Below are 22,074 nucleotides of genomic sequence, written 5' to 3' on the forward strand. Positions count from 1 at the left end.
ATGAAAATCCTTCCCCTTAGATGGATGGGGCTACAGGAATCTAGAGAATTCTTCCAAGCTGGACTTAATTTCTTGCTATGAGATTCTTCTGCTCAAGCGTTGTCCTTTTCTTCTTGGACTGCCTTGTATTCCATTTGAGTGGAATACTTAACTGGCATTAATTCTCCTGCAATAATAGCATCTGAGATACTATTTTGCAGGTTGTTTCCTTGCAAGGCTTGGAAGATAAACCTCCCACAATCTCTCCAGATGTAGTGATAGGAATAATCTGACAATGCTTGCTGAATCCTGTCTAAGCCTTCCAGTCGAATGTTGGATTGGCTAACTATTTCAGGATTTAGGCCTCCATGACTGGTGTCTTCCTTGGAAATCCAGTGTTGTGACTTGTCTGGAACCTCTTCTCTGATTACATGAATGGAGGGGAAAAATTCTGGTTTCCTTGCTCTCATGTCAGCAATGTTTCTCCATTCCTTGTTGTTATGGAGAGGACTTGCAGAAATAATTTTGACCCATATCCTGGCCGAGTCTCCATTATTTTGCTGGATGAGGAACCTTGCAAATTTCCTGAACATTGGAGGAGAATTGCAGAACTGGTTCTCTGATTCTATTTTCAGATACTTGACATGCCCCATGTTCAGTGAGAAATTAAGTATATCAGGATTAATGTCTCCAAGGATCATTATTTTGTTATCCCTTCGCTTTTGCCGAATGAACTTAATCTTGTTTTCCTCAGCTGCTGCTTCATTTCCAAATAAGGAAAGGTACGCCTTCACATTTCCTTCTTGGAGGTGGCAGTATGATATGAACCATAAATCATAATCTCTAAAATATGTTGTAAAGATTAGATCGCGGTAGGTTGTTTGAGGCAGTTGAGCGTTTTCATCGTAGGCACTTATATCTGCTTCGATCCAGGGATAGAGTGGCTGGTAGGAACACCAGTCTTCTTCTTGCCTGGCTTTGTTAGCTATCTGGCCAACAATGGACCTGCCTTTGTTAAGGCGAGTAAACTCCCTCTCAACCTGCCTTAGAGGAAAAGGTGCCATTGTTCCTGCTCTTGAGTGATTCCAGAGATTGTCAAGAATCTCTTTCTGATAAGCAGATACAATAGAGTTCTTTGAAGCCTTCCATCGCTTAAGGTTTTTAGGGGTTAACAAGAATCTTTCTCTTTTGAGATAAGCTGTTGATTCTTTCTCTTGTCTATTGTTAAGAACTTTCTCTTGTCTTAACTGGAGAGGAGATTCCCCTTCATCCATGCTTGATTCTTGAACCGGTTGATCGATGAATTGGTCTACGATTTTTCCGGTGGCATTCGACCGCTGTCCGGTGATTCTTTGGTCATGTGGGTTATGGGCCTGTAGAATAGGGTAATTTGATTGGGTTACAGTAGGTTTGGGCCGAACGGTATTTACTGTTTTGAAGTCAGAAATGGGCTGATCTTCTCTGGGCTGAACTTTAATCTGTCTAATACTTGAGGAAGCATTTGCAGTTTCTTTAGCCTCTGGGGCTTTTCCCATTTGAGAGGTGACCGGACCAAGACTGACCATTTTATTTTTGTCTTTACTTTGAGGCCTCGTCATTTTAGTGGGCTTAAATATCGAGGCTAGGGGTTGTCTGGTGGTGGTGTGGGTGGTCAGCTGCTGGTGGCGTATTGGTTGCTGTGTGGACTGGAATGGCGTTGTGGTGATGCGTAGGGGCTGCTGTCATGGACTGGTTCGGGTGAGAACGGTGGCTGCGTGGGTCTGTCAGGGCTATCGGTGTGGCGGCTGCTGTGTTGCCAGGTTCCGGCAAGGAAAGGGGAGAGAGTAAGAATTCTCTCTCTCTCTCTCTCTCTCTCTCTCTGGTTCTGAATGTCTCCAAAATTTCTCTGCCACTGCTTCCCGTAATTTTCTCTATCTGAAAATTTTCCTCCCTTTATCATCTTTTGCCCCTCCTTTTCTTTTCTTTACCCCTTCGTTCGTAAGTTCCTCTCATTTTCTTTCTTTTCCCCCTTCTTTCCTAAGTTCCTGTCTCTGTCCTTCTTTTCCCTCTTTACTTCTCTTTCGTTTCCTTTTCCTACTGTCTTCTTCTTGTTTTTTTAGCGGACGGGTCCCAAGTTTTGTCACTTTTGTGACCCATTTTAGTTCCTACTAGTTAGGTGGCTTTCTTCACGCCGTGAGTTAACTTTTTATTGCTATAAAAAATATCATTAAAACATAAAATTAAAGAGAACTGAGTTTTCATGTAGGATATATTAGACTTGAATTCTGATACTGAATTAAAAAAAATAATCCTAGCATCATGATTTATAGTTTTGAGTTCTAACACTAGATCTAAAAAAATTAAATCCTAATATAGGATCTATTAGTATTGACTCTAAACACTAAATTCAAGAAAATTAAGTCTTGATAAAAAATTAAATTCACTTGGAAAAATTTAACCCTGACACAAGATCTATTACCATTAATTCCACACACTAAACTCAAGAAAATTAAATCTCAATGAATGACCCAATTCACTTGGATCTGATATTAAAATCCATTAGACAACTAATCTAAGAGCATTGGGTTAGGACGTCGCACCCTGAAAAATTGAGTCTTTGTACATGACCCATTAGCTTTGAATCTTGATACAAGACTTATAGTTTTGAGTCAAGCATAGCTGCAAGATCCAAAGCATTTGGATACTGACAGAGGACCCATGAGAATTAAATTTTTACACAGGACACATAGTCTTGAGTCAAGCAAGGTTACAAAACCTAAAAAATTTAGGTCTGCGCTCATGCAAACCCAAACAACTTGGGTGAGACATTCCTTTCCAGCTTCAGGTTTCTTCAATCTAGAAGGGAATGTTTGATCCAAGCTAACAATAATAATATTAATTGATTTTACCATTAAAATTAATTTTATATTTTTCTTTGATAGTAATAATATTTATTTCAAATTTAATAATATTAATGCATTTAATAATATTTATAATATTATTAAACCCGCATTACCCAAGTTTTTACAGTTTTAATCCCTTCAAATCAAATGTATTACTTTTTCTACAATAGTAATAATATTTTTCCAAATTTAATAATAATAATAATAATAATTCATTTTACCTTTCAAATCAAATCAATGATTGTTTTTTAATATTAATAATATTTTTTTTCAAAATTATTATATATTTAATTAATAATATTAATTATAATAAAAATAATAATAATTTTGATATGAATACTTTAAATTATAATAAAAATAATTATATTTATAACAAAAATAATTATATTTAGAAACATGAAATCTAAGAACCTTGGGTCATGGCGCCAGACCCAAGAGAAATGGATCTTGACTCAAGATCCATTAGACTTAGGTCCTCATCCCAGACCTAAGAGAATCGTGTCTTGAAACAGGACCTATTAGCCTTAGTTGCTGACGCTGGATCCAAACCCAAGATAAATGGGTTCTGACGCATGACTCATTAGCTTTGGGTGTCGACGCTGGACCCAAACCCAAGAGAATTGAGTTTTGACATATGACTCACTAGCCTTAGGTCCTAACGACAAACTCAAGAGAATTAGATCTCGATGCAGGACCTATGAAAATTAAGTCCTTATGCAGGACATATAGTCTTAGGTTTGGTGAGGCTTCATGATCAAAGAGACTTAGATCTGCGCTCCTGCCACACCTAAGCAACTTAGATGAGGCGCTCTTTCCAATCCCAAGTTTTTTGGGTCTCGAAGAGGATGTTTGATCCAATTTAATAATAATAGTAATTGATTTTACCATTGAAATCAATACTATGTTTTTTTTTATAATAATAATATTTATTTTAAAATTAATAATATTAATAAATATAATAATATTAAACTTGTATGATCCAAATTCTTATAGTTTTTAACCCTTCAAATCAAATGTATTGTTTTCTACAATAGCAATAAAAAAATTTTAAATTTATTGATGATGATGATGATGATGATGGTAATTTTTTATTTTACCTTCAAATAAAATCTATTTTTGTTTTTCAATATTAATAATATTTTTTCAAATTTAATAAGTATTATAGTAATAATCTTAACTATAATAATATTCATAATAAAAATAGTAGTATTTTTAATATTGATAATAACAGAAATAATAATATTTATAAAATAAATAATAATATTTTTTTATATCAATACTTTTAATTATAATAAAAATAATAATAATTACAATACAAATAATTATATTTAGAAATCTAAAACCCAAGAACCTTAAATCCTAATATAAGACCCAAGAGAATTGGGTCATCATGTAGGACTTAACTCACCATTCTGCGAATCCTAGGCGCTTGGGTTTGAACCCTTATAATCTATAGTGATTTGAAACAGTATAATTTACAGTGAAATCATTTATAATCCACAATAATTCACTTTACGGTAAAATATTAATCCCTTTTAGTTATAATTAATTTCTTCTCCTTTTATTTTTATTTTTTTCCTATTTTCTTGTTCACTTGTGTTTTTTTTTTTTACTATATATTTTTTTTTCTTTTTTAAAGCTTGAACCTAAATTAAAAATGTAAAAATATTAAAATGAAATGGTCATAACCTCCAATAAGTTGGCCAAGTTTCGCTGAAAACATTTTTTAAAAAAAATGTTAGAGACCTTGAGGTTAAAAAAGTCGGCTAAGTTTCGTTGAAAAGATTTTTTTAAAAAAATGTTAGAGACTTCAAGTTTAAAAATGGACACAACATAAGCCATGTTGTGTATAGTAAAAATAAAATAAAATTAGGGTTTTTAAATTCTGAGATTATAGCCTTATATGCATTTAGAAATGTTTTTATTTCATATATTCTATTGAAAAAAAATCGTTGTTTATATAATAGTAAAAATCGACCTATCAAAATAATCTAAAATTAAGTAGTTAAATAGTTAAAATTTTAAATTAACTAAAAAATAATTAATGCAGCAAAAATAGCAATTTTTTGACCTAATTAGAGGGCATTCCCAACCTTAATTAATTATAATTAGTTGACTCGCTATAAAATTAGATATGTGGAATTTCTGATTTAAATTTAATCTCTGTCAAATAATCATATCAAAATTTATAATTATTTTTATTAGACTTCACATTTAACCTATCTATGCTTTCTAACCAATTTTATGTATCTGATTAACAAACACATCCATAAGAATTTCCACTTCAATATGCCATGAATATAATTCATACATTGGGTTCTTGTGTAGTCTAGTACTAGGTTTATTAATTAATATGCAATAAATTTAATAATTCGGGTTAATAACAATAATAATTTTATTGAATTAAAAGAAAATGACTACACAAATCAAATTAAAAAAAAGAAGACAAAAGATAATTTCTAAGTGAAGTTACTCAGATCCTATAAGGACACATTTGAGTTTATTAAATCCTCTCATGATTTAATAGAAAATCAGCATAAGTTTTTTCTATTTTTTTTAATAGCTCAGAATTTTATTTAAATAGAAGAGAAAAATAAATTCAAATTCAAAAGATTCTAATATGATAAGCTTAAATTAAAAAAATGGAATAAATCAAGGCTATGAATATTACATAATACCTATTATTTTCTCTAGATTTTTATAGAAAAAAATCATGCGAGCACAGATGTTGTCAAATGTACTAATAACGAGGGAGGACTTGCTGTAGCAATGGAATTTTCAGGAAAAATATTCCTAAATCTCAAACTGATCGTAACAACCCTAATATCTAGTAATGTTTCAGAAATTCTAGTAAACCTTGGTATAATCACACGTCTAGAGTCTCAATCTACTGGTGTGTATATATATATATTTATATGCTTCTGGCTGTGAAGGGGAACATCAGAGAGGGGGTCCTTGAAATGTGATCGAGCGGGCTTTAAAAGTAGAGGGGTAGGAGGAAGCGATTGAGGTGAGACTGAGACATTCACTAGAATAATTTTTCTTTGTTATGGTGGTGGTGTAGTGTATTTTTTAAAATATTTTCATTTCAGCACATTAAAATTATAGAAAAATATTTAAAACTTTTAATTTAATATTATTCTAATAAAATATATTTTTAAAACATATCCAAGACCTGTTTATAAATATAATTGCAATTGTTTTTTATTTTAAAATATATTAAAATAAATATTTTTTCATTTTTTAAAATTATTTCTAGATTAGTTGATAAGTACAATGTTTTAAAACATATAAAATATTTATTTTTTAATAAAAAAATTAAATTATTTAAAACATACAGGTGCACGTTTCCAAACACACTTGTAAAAATAAGAACTAGAGCACTCCAAACCTGATTTATAGATCTACAGATCTAGCTGAATTATATTGTAACCTGCGTCTACAAACGCTCCCTATAAATAGGAATTAGAGTACTCCAAACCTCATTTATAGAGCTGAATTACTTAGTAAATATAAACACCATGCTGTAGCAAAACTTTGCTAGGAAAAAATGCCCTTTGTTCGTGCCTTTTTAAGTGTGATTTCTGTTCTTCTCCCTAGTACGAAGAGAATATATATATATATATATATATATATATATATATATAAAAGAAGTAATAACAATATTCACAGCGCTAGAAGGAGGGCTTGAACCTCCGACCTTGTGGTTAACAGCCACACGCTCTAGCCAACTGAGCTATTCCAGCTTTGTTGTTGACAGCAATATTAATAAATATAAATAATATCATTAAATTTGAAGATCAAACCCGGATACGACGGTCTATTGCAAGAACATTCAGAACAAGTCGCGCAAGGATCTTTTTTTATTTCAAGTTTGGCAGATGATTTGGGTTTCATCACCTTTTAAATTAAAAAAAATTGCTCAGAAAAAGGAAAATTGAAACATTAGACAAAATTCAGTCCATTGTACGTCTTAATCAATATTGTAAAGAGGTAGGCACAAGTTATATAAATTAACTAACCATTTAACCCGTGTTTCATCATGAATTATAATTTTTTTTTCAAAAAAAAAATCGAGTATGTATACCTTTTTAATGTGTTTTTTATATAAACCAATAAAAAAATAATATAAAAGGATAAGATTTCATGAATTAGAATTTCCAATAAATTAAATATTTAAAAATAATATATAAAAGGATCTAAAAAATAAGGGTGAAAAAAATAATTAGAGGAAAAATAAAAAATTTTAGTTGGAAAGTTAAATTGTATTGAAAAATAATTTAACAAAAGAAAAAATAAATCAAAAAAATAAAGGCTAAACTATAAAAATAAAACAAAAAAAAACTTTGATTGAAGTACGAAATTTAAAGTAAAAAAAAAAAATTCATCAAAAGGGCTAAGGAAAAAAACTAAAATTTTGAAAGATAAAAACCCAAATGAAAAACAAAACATTTCAAAAAATTATAATTGAAGGACTACATTAAAGGAAAAAAGATCTATAGAAGGCATAAAAAGAGATTAAAAAATTAAAAGAATGAGAATTGAAATTAAAAATAAAAAAAATGATAAATTGTAATTGAAGTGATAAATTGAAAAACTAAAAAACTTCTTTAAAAGGAATAAGAAATAAGAAATTAAAGGAATGGGGATTGAAACTATAAAAGGAACAAAAATGAGGACTAAAATTAAAAATAAAACATATAATAAATTGTAATCGAAGGATTAAATTGCAAAATAAAAAAACTTTTATAAAACGAATAAGAATAAATAAGAAATTAAAAGAATGAGTATTGAAATTAATAAAAACAAACCAAAAAAAAAGAATAATGATGATCTTTAGCTCAAAAAAAAGGAAAAGAAAAAGAAAAATGATCTTCCATAACAATCCAATATTCCGATTACCTTTAACTACCACTCGTGTCGCTTAAGTGACATAGACACCACTCACACGCTAACACACATAATATATGCATCAACAACTTTTTTTATTTAAAAATTAATAAATAATGTGAAAAATACTAAAATGTAATTTTGATAATTATAGAAAATATTCATATAAAAGTACAAAAATACCCTAATATGCAAAGTTTTTTCTTGGTCTCATTCAAGGTTAAGTTTGTATTTATACTATACAATAACAATAAAAAAACAAAAAAAAAACCCTTGTCAGTAGGCTACTAATTTATTGATGTAGGGTTAAAGAAATATTTTTACTATTAAAAAACTTGTGAAAAATTAAGAAAGTCATTGAACAATTATGCTAAATTTTGTTTATTTTGGGAGTAAAAAAATATTTTTACCATGCTAAAAAGTAAAAAGACACATACATCCTCAAACAAAAATTCAAAAATAAAAAAGTAGAGGGTAAAACAGTAATCTCATTATAACACATGAAAACTACAATCCAACCCTCATGCCCTCTTGTTAAGCCTCAGAAATCAAAAGTATAGGAGTAAAATAATCTTTTTGCTGTAACCCAAGGTGCAATAGCTGCAGTAAATAACCTACAGTTTTTGAAGTATTTGTAAATTAATATCAAAGGTATTCAAAGAAGAAAATTTAATTAGCTACAAAATCTCATGGAAATTAAATGTTAGAAGGATAATTATACAAACAAGAAAAAGACAAATAATTGAACCAGTCACTGAACGTCTACACAGATAATGCAAAGCTTTTGCAGTCTTGACAAGCAACCGTGAAGCTAAACCTCAAAGGCAGGAAAAAAGAAATGATGTATATAATCTCAAATCCAGCACTCGGGGAAGGTGATTGCAATATAATTGGATAAATATACATGATGAGGGTGGATTATCAATGTTTTCTCAAACATAAGAAGTCCTTCTAAGCCAAATTTCAATGGCAATGATTCAAAGCTAGATACATCATTGATAATTTCAAGTTACAACACAAGGAGATCCCTCTGGATCCTCAAATGTACACAAATAACTCATCTCTATAAGACCCACGAAGGCTCAGCCGTGTAAGAAAAATCAATTTGTTGCCCGCTATATACCGATTTGAGCCTAGAGGAAATTCCATTTAGAATCACAAGGCAGCTCTATCAATCATCCCATCTGGAGGGCTGCCATTGATGAGCTTTTGACAATGGGACAGTGGCCAACGTACCAGCTATAAAGCATTGTGTCTCACAGTCCAACCCATTTTACCCATCTAAAAACCCGGCCAAGTCTGAAGGGCAATTCATAGTCTTTCGTAATGGCAGGCTCCCTCCTTGCTGCCTCAGTTTCAGACCATACATAGACCCCACGCTCTTGTTGACTGCCAGGCACAGTGTTGTCAAGGATAACAGCAACAAGGAACGCGATCACCATATTTAAGGATAGTACTGTGTTCAAAAAATAGTTCAACTGCAAGGAAAAAAGAATCATGATTATCAGAACTGTCAAGAGAATCTGCGATGATGTCACAAAGGTAATTTACTTTCATGAGAGACATGGTCTCGTAGGAAAGATCAGGTTTGAAAGTGTCACCAGAGACTTTCAATAAAAGAGGAGTTGAAACATGGGAAGTCGGGATCTCAGGCTTGCTTTCAGAATGGGTTGGTGAGCCCAAAAATTTGTGGTTTCGAGATGAAAGGAAGTGCTAAATGAAAATGTACTAATTAAAAGATAACACTTACATAGAATAATGGATCACTGAGATATCATGTAGATAATAGTATAAGCATCTATCCGAACAACCTTGATCTCTGAAGGTACTGGCCACCCTAGACACCGTCATGATGAATGGTTTGAGGATAGATGCAATAATGCTTCAACACATTTTAATTGGCCAGAGACACAGGAAGTACTTATAATTTATGTTTCTAAGTTTTAGATTTGTGATTTTGCTACCAACCAATAACACGCCAAAATTTTAACAGAGAACAAAAGCACAGCATTTGCTAGGAAATTGTCTAGATGATTTTAACATGCAAACCAAAAAAATTAATAAAGAACAGAAGTTAACAAGATGCATACCCCCCCATATTTGCTGCGGAATGGTCCATGTGTGGCCACAATGTATGGCTGTAAATAACTTGGAACAGACAAGTTTGTATTTGGAGAGATGCCATATTGCTGAAAGTATGATGGTACTGAAAGGGAGAAAAACAATGATAAACCAACTATGATGATATTCCGGGAGCTTCCCGCCTCACTATAACGCAGGTTTGATAATCCCAATGCGGCAAGCATTGCCCACATGAAGCAAAGGAGAGCAGCAACCATGACTTCAGGAATTGAGGCAATAAATCCTCCAACTTTACCTGTTTGAATAGCAAAGTTATGATATATAAGTACCAGTACAAATGCTTTGCCTGTTTGAATAGCGAAGTTATGATATATAAGTACTAGTACAGAACAATAATAAGAAGATTAGAAAAGAAACTGTGAACCTCTGAACTGGATCAAGTGCCATAAGCTTCTAAATTCTAATGCTGTTACTATTCAATAAATAAATAAATAAAACAAAAACCTTTTAGTTAAAGCAAAATGTGCCACATAGCTTGCCATGGGCACTCTATAACATGCATGTGGTGCTAGCAATTTGTCTTCTTCCTTATATTTCTTTTAAGAAGTTCCTCAAGATTGCAACAATTATCTGGCACAGCTTTAAAAGCTACTGCAATCGCAGAGGACATGGTGATGAACTAAATGACCTTTAGGTTTCATTACAAGGTAAATGCAGGCCAAAGATTGCAGCATGTTAAAACAACACAAAGTAAGAATTGCAGAATGATAAACATAACCACAAACCACTCAAATACACATTTTGAGCTGACTTTTCCGCAAAACATCCTGGACACACCAAATGGAAAAAGCCCACCATCATAGTTAATCAAACAATCCATACAAAACATTGCAATGAACATGTTATAAAGAAAACATTGCAAAAGTTAACAGGGAAAAACTGAACCCCTGGGATAAGAAGCTGTGAACAACCTTTAAGACTTACCTATAAGGGATAAGAGGATCAAAGCACATGCACCTAATTCAACTGCTCTGCGGCTGCCCATTTTAGTCACAGCAATAGTGTGCACATTCTCAGTTATAGTAGTAGAACCAGTTCCAGTACCCCATAGACCAGCCAAGACACTACAAAGGCCTTCAAGACCAATCCCCCGACTAACAACCCCTGGGGTTGGAGGCCTAGAGGCCGCCAACAATGACGATGCATGATATGAGCCAACCTGGTTCAAACCCAAATCCAAATAAGAAATATAGTCATTTAATTCTTAATAGATCATATTAGCGGCTTTATCAACAATAAATGCTTATTTTTTATACAACAATAAATGCTTTTTTTTTTTTCCATGTAAGTGGGCATTACTTCCACTTCTTTTTTCCATGTAAGTGGGCATTACTTCCAAATAAGGAATATAGTCATTCAATTCTAAATAGATCATATTAGCAGCTTTATAATAAATGCTTCTTCTTTTTTTTCCATGTATGTGGGCATTAATTCCAAAGGGATTTATGTTTTTACTTTATAATCATGAGACCACATGTCAATGTCTCTATACTTCCACAAGTACAACGTATAAATTTTATGTTTTTCAGGACACAAGCACTCTCCCAGAGAACTTCAAGAAAAAAATCATTTATGAATGAATAAATTCAGAAACACGCACACCCCACAATACTTTTTGGAAGTAGAAATTTGCAATTGTAATAAATGCAACTTTTCTTTATAAAATCCAACTGCCGTTTTAACAGATATTAGCTAACATATATTTAGACATGGATCTTTACGAGAACTAAATATAAATGAATCGAATATGGGTTAACTTTCTATTGGCCAGTATCGGTCAAAATATATAAATAACAAAGAGAACACTCTATTAGCCAAAGTTGTTAGGGTCATTGTCATTAATATCTATTGATATGAAGTTTAGCAATATTCACAAAGTACTATTTAGACACCTACTAAATTACTTTTAGCGATTTCCACAACTTTAAAATGAGATATCTTATGATCCTAATTTAGACAACCATGACCTCTTTAGTTGGATTGATGCTTGGAAAACAATCCAAGTGAATGTATAACATGATTAGTATTAGCTTCTCAAGCAAGCTTCAGACATTTCACTGATTCAACCAGCGTATTCACTATTTTACTGCTTCGGACACTTCACCAATTCAACCAGTGTGTTCAGAATTTTACTTCCTCTTTTCCCTTTTTTCCCTGGTAAATTAGGGCAAAATCCTACAATTATATTTCATTTATTTATTTAAACTAAAACATTTGGGTTTTTATGCATGCAGAAAATCAAAGATCTTGTATAATAATGATCAATACATGAATGAATGCAACTCAAAGTAAAACAAAAAAATGAATGGCGTATAGGAAATTAGATTGTTAGAAAATCTTAATCTCCAAGAGAGGTGTCAATCATGACCATTGAAGGGAAACTAACCGAATCTACAGATGAGATGATGGACACTGCGCACATAACGAGAGCCATTTTCCACTCAAAAACAGGAGTACCCCATTGTAATGGATAAGGAAACCTAAACCATGGGGAAGATTTCAGTGCATGGGAAGTATCAACTCGACAGTGCTTTATCCTGGAAACATGCTTTCTGCAGTGGTCAGATATAATGTTAGATGCTGGAACATTTGCATCACAACCTTTGTAACTATAGACTCCTGCTTCAGTAAGAAGGAAAGCAGCCGCCCATGTGATTGCTAGACCCAATGGAACCTGGGATTGAAAAAGTGATAACTTCATTATCTCACAAACTGCACATAATTTTTAGCAGTGTAATGGTCTAATAGTTTAAGTTGCTACAGCAGGGTGCAATGTTCAACTTAATACTCTCCCTAATGTGCACCTCAACCCCACTACCGATACTCAGACCAAGACCAGAAGGCCAGTGTGGTTTGAGCACTGAAATATTGTGTCAACAATATTAAAGCTTAGCATTGGTTTGAACCTATCCAACGTCCATTTTGTTTCTTCTATTTTGTCAGTGCTGTTGGATTGAGCCAAGAAGTGAGTGGTTTAGACTGAGAAGTCTATTGCTGCTTGTGCAAGAGGACCTCATCATAGTAGCTGATGAGTTGCACATGGTCTCATGCCAGAAATTTTGGAATTTGGGTAAGCTCTAACAAACCTTACATGATATACAATGGAAAATCAACAATAACAGAATGATGGGAAAAGTGAGGAAGGGCAAGGCAGCAGCAACTAAACATATTGATGGAAAGCTAATACAGCAGAAAACTTACCGCATAAATTAGAAATATGCGATGACCAAAAACAGATATCTTACGCAGGTACTGCAGAAAGTACAGAAAACATTACTTTAGTTGTTTTGGCACACAACTGAAAGCAGATATCTTATGAAGGTTCTTTTAATTGAATTAAAAGAAATTGAAACTGAATAACAATTCAAGGCAAAATTTTAACTTCACCAAACTTACAAGAGAAAACATAATAACCAACAATATCTGCACCACACCAATCTCAAGACAGGTACCAACTCGTGGAAAACCATAACTATAAAAAGAAAGTCCAACAGCAGCAATAGTTGGGGCAACAACCACTGGATTGATCAACCTGAAAATTAAACAGAGACAAACAGAAGTTGAGTTACTGTGCATCTTCTGCAAAAGCCTGAGTTGGATACAGTCTTAACATGCAAAATGAACTATCTTATTCTTGGAAAATACATGTCATGTTTTCCTATAAGAAAAAAAAAATCTCAAACCTAAACAAAACAAAAATCAAAATATGATTTGAACAAACTGAAATAAATAATTTAATTGTGGCAGCTAATAAGGAGGTAACACCCCAAGTAGTCATTGACCAGACATAACATGATGGACTGGGCCTTATCCTCACAAGGTCCAAAAGCTTAAACTTCAAGTTATGAGTAGCGCACTCCTCGGGGGCTCACATGCCCTCGATCCAATCTGATGTGGGATTGGAGCAAGGAAGTGATACTGACAAAAGTGGCATAAAGGTGTGTTGGTTAGAGACTTATTTGGAAGTTTTCAATTTAAAAGCTTGGATAAAACTATATTGCAGTTCGTTGCAAATTAATGCGTATACTATTAGCTTGTTGGAAAGAAGAGGATTCACATGACCTGAACACCCATATTTTTGGTTTCCAGAAAGAAGAGGATTCACATAACCTGAACACCCATATTTTTGGTTTCCATAACAGACATTAAGAAAAGTTAATGGATGGGCAATATTAAAACTGTAAAAAAATTTAGGGTAGTAATGCAAGAATTTGTCCCTTCAGAAAAAAAATTGAAAATTGATGCATAGATAAAGAATGAATTTCTATTTTACTCACAATGTTTCCCAATGGTTTATCTGTCCTACATCAATTGCCAACAACAAATTGACTCCACTTCATATTTAAGCAATTATTATGATACAATTATTGAAACAATGTAACTCAATCCACTCAACCTAGAGTAGCTCTCTAGACGGAATACAAAGATGTGAAGGTGAAGTGACCAAGTTAAAAAGTGCAAAATAATAAAGACGCTGAAAATGTACCTCAAAAGAACTGACATCAGTCCACTATATCCAAGTATTGTTTGAAAAGCTGAAGCTATAATGATAGCTCCTTGTAGCTCCTTCATTATATGCTTGAAATTCTGCAAAGGAATATTTTTTTACAAATCTTGTTAGGAACATGAATTTCTCAGTAGCCAAAATTATGATAAAATTATGCAGGTAATCTGTTGTTTCTTTGTTTACAACCATATGGAACTTAAATCTCAGAACAACATTTATCTTCCTGTATGTGTGCGCGCGCCATAGAACTCTGCCATGCAACGGTTCCTATATGATATCTAGATTCTAGTGTATGATTCCACCAAGTAAATTCATATTATCAGATTACTGTTTAATGTAGTTAACATAGAGTGTTGGAGGCTAGTTGGAAAACTGACTTGATAAAGCATCAGTCATCTGCATTCTACTGCTTTTTTTCAAAACCACAAGCTGACGAATACTCTAAATAACTAAAACCATTTCTGAGAATGGTGGAAGATAAAACAAAAGTAAACATGATGCATGGAATGGTAAAAGGCGAACGGGCTGCTTTCCACATCAAAGTGTCCTAATTATTCAAATTAATTAAAAGATGAAATCCGTAACAAACATCAGCCTAATGTAGAAGAGGCATGTGTTTGGGTATAGAAGCACAACACAGCAAGCTCGCTTTTTATCCCAGTTGCCTGGTGACAAACATGAAAAAGACAACCACTAAACTGCATATCTCAAGTAAACATAAAATGAACAGAGGAACATACATTTCCATTTAGTCCTTGAAACTCTGGGGAATTGATTATTGCCAGTGCTGGAGCAAGGTAAACAAATGATGGGCCTTGTATCAGAGGCAACCTTGACCCAAATGATGTATGCAAGAGCGTGGTGACTCCTGAAACAAAGAGCACTGTTGACACCACCGTTGAAGTATCCTCCTACACCAACTAGATCAAATCAGATAAAGCTAGTCACAATACACAATATATTTTCTACCAGACTATGAGAATCATAACAAGTCTAAATAAATAATTCACTACTACTCACATAAGTGCCACCCATTGCAGGAACTACGACAAGTGGAATGAGAATCAATGAACCTAACATTGAAAGGTAATGCTGGAAACCATATAGACCAATGGGAACTGAAACATTACACAAAACCATAAGCCAATAAAACTACCACAAAAACCAATTAAAAAACACAAGTTAACCATTACAATCTATACTTTGAATCAATAAACAACAGAAACTTCAAATATCAAACCAAAAGGCAAAACTCTTCTAAATTTCCAACAAATCCAACAACAAAAATGGTTCTTCCATCATATCCAGTAAACAAAAAGAACCTGAAGCACTATACCAAAAGACAAATCATGAATACTTTAAAATGACAACTAAAATCAACAGAAAAGGTAACATTTTTTATTGCCCCACAGTATCTAACCGTCACCAATAAATAAACAAGTCCCATACATCATATATCCGTTCAAAGAATCACCCAATAAGTTCAGACTACCAGCAAGCCAATACAATATTTTGTTAGCTTGCAATTCCTAACGAAGTCAAACCTCAACGCTCAAAATCTGACAACCCAATTTAAAAACATTGCTAAAAATGAATTGAAAACATTTTGTTTTTCTCGCAAAACCTAATAACCTACGAAAACTTAATCCAAACTAGCAAAAAATCCAAAAGGAATCATACAAACTATGAAACCAAATAAAACCGGGTTCAAATTACCAATTAACAAACAACAAAAGCACACTACTTCCACTTCCCTCAAACATCATTGTTACCAATTACGAAGCAACTAAAGTAAGTAAGTACACCAATCAGTCGGGGAAAAAAACACTCACCAAGACCGGGAGTGTCTCTTAACTCATACTTCATGTGTGTGTGTCTCCCTCCAGTAAAGCCACCATCCTCCACGTCAATCACTTCCTCGTTCCTCGCCGCTGCTCTTCTCGGTCCCGACGGTGGCCCATTAGTACCCGCCCCATTTGCCCCGTGACCGGAACCATCCTTCTTTGCTCCCCCACTACCACCATCAGAGTCCCTCCTCCTCTTCACCACCGTCTGATCCTTATTCTCTGCTGGGAAAGCCACCACCGTGTCAGCCCCATTCACTGCAGGCGGTGGCGGCACTGGTAGTGGCTGTGGTGGTGTTGCCTTGACCCGACCCGCTTCAATATCCGGTTGGGCATCCCGTTGCTCTTTTGGCCTCGGAGGGAGTGAAATCTGTCCAGAATCACTTGCATTGGTCTCACCAGAAAATTTGGGCCTGAAACCAGTTTTCTTAGCCCAAGAAGACGGCGGCATTGCGGCAGATTCCGGAGCCGGTGGCCTTTTCCCTGGTATGGGTCGGGCTTTCGGGTCGGAGTTAGACATTTCTATCCTTAACACTTCAACTTCTTAACCTCTCTCGAAATCGCATAGCACAGGGATAAAATGTATTGTAGATCTGAAATGGGTTACAAGGGTTTTGAGTGTTTAGTAGGGTTTTAGGGATAATGATTGTATCTCTTTTTAGAGAGAGAAACTGCAGCTTCTTTAGAGAGAGAAAGGAAGACAGCTAATAAAGCGAGTAGTGGTGAAGAAGATAAAACCCCGTCAGCTATTTGTTGTTTGGTTTTGTTTATTTATTTGTGTGTTTGGTTTCTTATGCGAGATTACAGGAAGTGATGTAATAAAAATGTTAGGACTCGTGGAGGGCTTTTAATTAGCCGTTGTATGATTTTGTTTTAATTTAAATCATTGCGTGTGTTTCAGGCAATTTCAAGTTCTAATCAAAGTCATTTCCCAACGACTTTGTTGAATAATGAAGACTTCCTAGTTAAGTGGTAGTAACTGAAGTAACAGTAGTCACGTAGTCAAAGTCATAGGTACAAGACTCGCCTTGAGGACGTGGATTGCGATTTATTGATAATTGAAAATCATGGTGTAGCTTATTTTTAAAAAATATATTAAAGTAAGAAAATAATTTTAAGTTTTTTAAAAATATAATTGCAACACAATATCAAACAAAACTTTAATATATCAATCAATAAAATAATATTATTTTGTAAAAATTTTAAAAATTTAAAACAAATTAAAAAAATTCAAATAAAATCTAAATGGTATAATTCATCTTGCATGATAATTATAAATAATAATATTGACTGACTTGGGTATTATGAAGATATTAATTGTAAGGGTATCTGATAATGTGAAAGATGAATGAACTTGTATTAATTTTATTGTCAATACATAGAAGTATGATTGAAGTCTAATGTGGTGTATATTAAACCTGACCCTTCAAGCCTCAATTTACGAATCATGACGTGGAGTCGGAATTAAGCAAAGCATGCTGCATTTGCTAAAAGAGATATTGATTAACGTTAGATTTGGATTGAATCATTGCATATTCTAATTAATTCCCATCAACTTTCACAAATAATTGAATTTCTTCCTTTCCACCGGTCTCTTTTAGCTGCAACGCTAAATTCTGCTAACCACACCCAAGTAAATGACTGATAGTACAAGATAACCATACACATATAAATAAATAATAGCGTACATCATAAATTTTTAACTGGTGTTTCAAGATAAAAGAAACAAGTATAAAAAAAATAAAGACATGTTTAATTAACTGGGATAAAAAAATTTATTTATTTATGAGATGATTTCATAATAATTTTATTTTTTTTCAAAAGTAAAAAATTAAATTCATGTTTTTTATATATTTTTTCTTTACCTCTTCTACTAAGAAATAATAAGTAAACAGTATCTAAATTTGAATCATAAAAAAGAGGGAGAAGATAACTAATTCCTTGCATGCCAGCATGAACTCTTTTTTCACCCGATTGGTAAGGGAAAAAGGACAGGCTGAAAATCCCTGTAATGAGGGAAGTGCCACAGCTTGTGGGTGGCGAAGTCCAGCATAGTTTCCCGGTGACAGGAGAAAAGGGTATCACGGAAATTGACATGGATTGAAATATCAAAGCCAAGAAGATTTGAAATCTTGCATAAGGGCTTTTTATTTTGGTATTAAATACTAGTCGTGACTCGTGAGGGTGACATTGAATGTTCCTTGAAAAAGACAATTAAACATGGAGCAATCGAAGTTCTTCTCCCTAATCTGCTGCTTCCAAAAGAAAAGGCTCTTTTCCTCAGAGAATCGTCAGTGGTGTGGCCTTGTGCGTGAAAAGTACAGTAAAGAAACTAAATTATCTTAAATTATTATGGATGACCCAGAAGAAGATTTGATTTCATCTGCTGAACCAAAACAAGTAAAGGTAACATTAGTTTTTTTTTTTTTAATGTGTTTTTGTGGGGGGATTTCGTCGTTTCACATGTTATTACCATACTCGAGAGTTTACGTGACAAGATAATCTTCATAAAATATAATAATATAGAAAACAAACCCGTTTACCAAGTTGGAGCTTAAAAATCATCACACATGCCACCATGCAATTTACAGTATACAAGTGTTTATCAACCTAATAAATATATCCACCCCCCCAATCCTAACCGAGTCAAAAATCCACTCACATGTTTAGTATCATTTTTTCATGTATATTCTACCTGTATGCTTCTAAAAAGCTTGATCATTTACATAGAAAATAGCAATGGATCATGAATATGTGACTTGAGATATAAACTATATTCTGAAATAAGTTTTTTAAAGCAAATTAGCATAAATATTCTAACCAAAACGAATATATAGAGTAAACTTACACCAATCTTTTAATCTTGAGATGGATAACGTGGAACCTGACAATACATCGAGACAAAAAAACAGGCTGAGAATATGATAGCCCTTGATAACAAGATCATCTCTCACCACCACCCATAGCTTTATTTCCCCCACCAAACCACCAGAGCCTGATCACAATGATTCTTGGGGCAAGTTAAAGAAACAAGCTGGCAAAATGGATAGATGGTCCACAACTCAAAGAGCCATGTGCAACATGTACAGCAGATGATAATTAATAATTGACGATAGCCTTATTCCACAAGCAATTGACGAAACTACAACTAGAAACAGAAGGGCTGCTGCTGCTGCTAGCTGGATTTTGATAGTGGAAGAAGAAGATATACCCCAAGAGGGAAGAAAGCAACGGCTCTTTTGTCTTCAACCAGGGACCATAGGCCATGGTCAGAGAGCCAGATATGCAGCAGTGTTGTAGTATATGTTACCAAAGTACCAGCTAGCCGTTCGAGCTTGACAGAGACCCGTGTCAACTGTTCTGGAAATGGAATGACCCTACCATATCTAAATGTGCGAAGCTCATTATTAGTTGTTGCCTTGTTGTGTTTGATGTGCCCTTTACCCAATTGCTTAACACTTGGATGTGTTGATAGTGGCTTTTGCATGGGTGCCACAGATTACTGTTGCACATGTCTTTTTTTCATCAACAATCATCTCCTTTATTCTCTTCCTTTTATTTTTTTGTCTGTCTTGAATCGTTGATGAATGGAAGTGGAGATGCAATCAAACAGTTTCTTTTTTGTCCTGTACAATGGCAATTGTTTCGAATTGAACTTTATTCTTATACATGCCTGGAAGGAGAAAAGAACATCACTATTAAATTGCAAAACTCATTTTAGGTTGTGTTCTATTTTTAACGGTTAATCTAATTGGTTTATTAGTGACCTAGTTGATCTAACCAGTCAAAATAAAAAAAAATTATAAATAAAATAATATTATTTTAAATATAAAAAATATTAATTTAAAGATCAGTCTAATATCTTGTTAGACTTAATTTTATAATTATCTATAAAGATAGAATAGGAATGATAAGATTTGTATAAGTTAAAAATACCAAGATGATGCTGGGGTTTTTTATAAAGACTCGAAATGAAATTTGATTGAGGTAATTTACCAAAAAAAAAAAAAACTGTCCAAAATTGCCTTATTCGTGATATTAGTGTTTTACCTTTTCTTGCATTGTCATCGGGTAAGCTAAAACAAAGATTCAATGGGTTGGGTTAAGGAAAGAAAAAATACTTCGGCCTTTCAGCCATGGAAAGCCCAGATACCTGGCATGGAATAATAGATCGCTAGCAAGAGGCCCGAAAGGATTAAATCCAATAGCATGAACTATCGAAATCAAAAAATGAAAAGAGTAAAACAAATGAATTTTTTACCAAAAATAAATAAATAAATGAAAACACACTTGTGCAAAAATAAATAAATAAATAAATGAAAACACACTTGTTTTTGTGAAAACTATTGTTCATATAGTGGTAAAATATGTATGCAAATAATTGCTATTTTTTAAGCCAACAATGCTTGACAATAATCTTATAATTAAAAATATTACAATCAAAAATGATTTTTTTCAAATCGAGAAATATCATGGCTTTAAGTAAGAATAAACTATGACTATAAGTGAAAAGGTAGATCAAAATTATCAAATTGAGCATATTTTGACATGCAAGAATCAAATTAAACAACTAACTACAGTCCGGTAATAAAAAACAATTGGGTCCAATATAAAGTTAGAAGTAACAATATCATGTCATTTTATCATATTACCAAGATATTAATGTTTGCAATAAAAAACAAAATTACAGGTGTTCAACCTGGTTCGGTTTAGCTTGGTAAATTAACAGAAGAAACCCGAGGCTCAGAACCTAATTCAAAAGGAGTTTTTAATTAAATCTAAGAAGATATTAAATATTAGCTTGGTGAAAATTGATTGATATAATTAGATTTTTACTCACGTGATTCACTTGATTAAATCCAATCAAACTAAAAAAATAAAAATAAAATGATACAATACATTTTTAATAAAAATAATTGATTGTAATTATTTTAATGACTAGTAAACTAATCCATGACGGGATAAATTTATTTCTGGATTAGTGCTATTTAAAAGATTGATGAGAATTATTTTTTAAAGTATTTTTTAATATATCAAAATAATATTATATATTATTTTTAAAATTTTTATTCTTTATATTAGCATATAAAAAATAAAAAATTAATTTAAAATAAAAATTAGTGCTATTTAAAAGATTGATTTAAAGTATTTTTTAATATATAAAAATAATATTATCTATTATTTTTAAAATTTTTATTCTTTATATTAGCATATAAAAAATAAAAAATTAATTTAAAATAAAAAATTAAATTTATTTTAAATACATAACTACAATGTCATAAATAATAATAGATAACCGAGTCTGCAAGTTGTGGCCCGACATAATATAAGTATGTTTAGTATTGTGACAACTATTATGGTTGTGGTGTGAAAAAAATATTTTATAGAAGGTATATTTTAGTTGAGGCTGGTTTGGAAAAATATATATTTGATTAAAATTATGGTTGAAACTGAGGTTGAATAAAAAGTAGTTTAATGTATTTGGTTAAATATGTTTTTTACGCGCGCGCGCGCACACACATGCATATATGTATATTAATATTGATGATTTTTAATTTAAATATTATAGATTTTATTACTGTTATTATATTATGAAATAAATAATATTGATATTAAATATTTTTTATTATTCAATTAAATCATGTATAATTTCATTACGTACGAAATCTATCCAATAAGTACTATATTTTTTATGGTTTTTAAGTGCGCAACAATACCAAGTAAAAATATCATCAAGAATAAAATTAGGACTACAATTACATTCTGCAAGTGTTATATTATCAAACGATCTCTTTTTATTTTTTTGAATAAAATATAATTAAAAATAAAA

At 32.6% G+C, this 22,074-nt stretch overlaps 1 protein-coding gene and 1 non-coding gene across 2 annotated transcripts; both read right to left on the minus strand.

Moving 5' to 3' along the window:
- Positions 1–6,533: 6,533 nt before the first annotated feature.
- On the minus strand, positions 6,534–6,607 carry TRNAN-GUU (transfer RNA asparagine (anticodon GUU)). The gene has a single exon. It is a non-coding gene; the product is annotated as a tRNA-Asn (tRNA).
- A 2,009-nt stretch (positions 6,608–8,616) lies between these two features.
- NAT12 (nucleobase-ascorbate transporter 12) lies at positions 8,617–17,041 on the minus strand. The gene is made up of 10 exons (XM_011046198.1): positions 16,233–17,041; positions 15,421–15,518; positions 15,141–15,311; positions 14,380–14,480; positions 13,290–13,425; positions 13,095–13,145; positions 12,280–12,567; positions 10,818–11,052; positions 9,842–10,128; positions 8,617–9,229 (listed from the first exon to the last, which is right to left on the minus strand). The coding sequence occupies exons 1-10, from the start codon at positions 16,762–16,764 to the stop codon at positions 9,008–9,010; spliced, it is 2,121 nt and encodes a 706-aa protein (XP_011044500.1). The 5' UTR covers positions 16,765–17,041; the 3' UTR covers positions 8,617–9,007.
- Positions 17,042–22,074: the final 5,033 nt, after the last annotated feature.

Source organism: Populus euphratica, unplaced genomic scaffold, assembly GCF_000495115.2.
Source record: "Populus euphratica unplaced genomic scaffold, PopEup_1.0 scaffold3.1, whole genome shotgun sequence".
NCBI classification, from domain to species: domain Eukaryota; kingdom Viridiplantae; phylum Streptophyta; class Magnoliopsida; order Malpighiales; family Salicaceae; genus Populus; species Populus euphratica.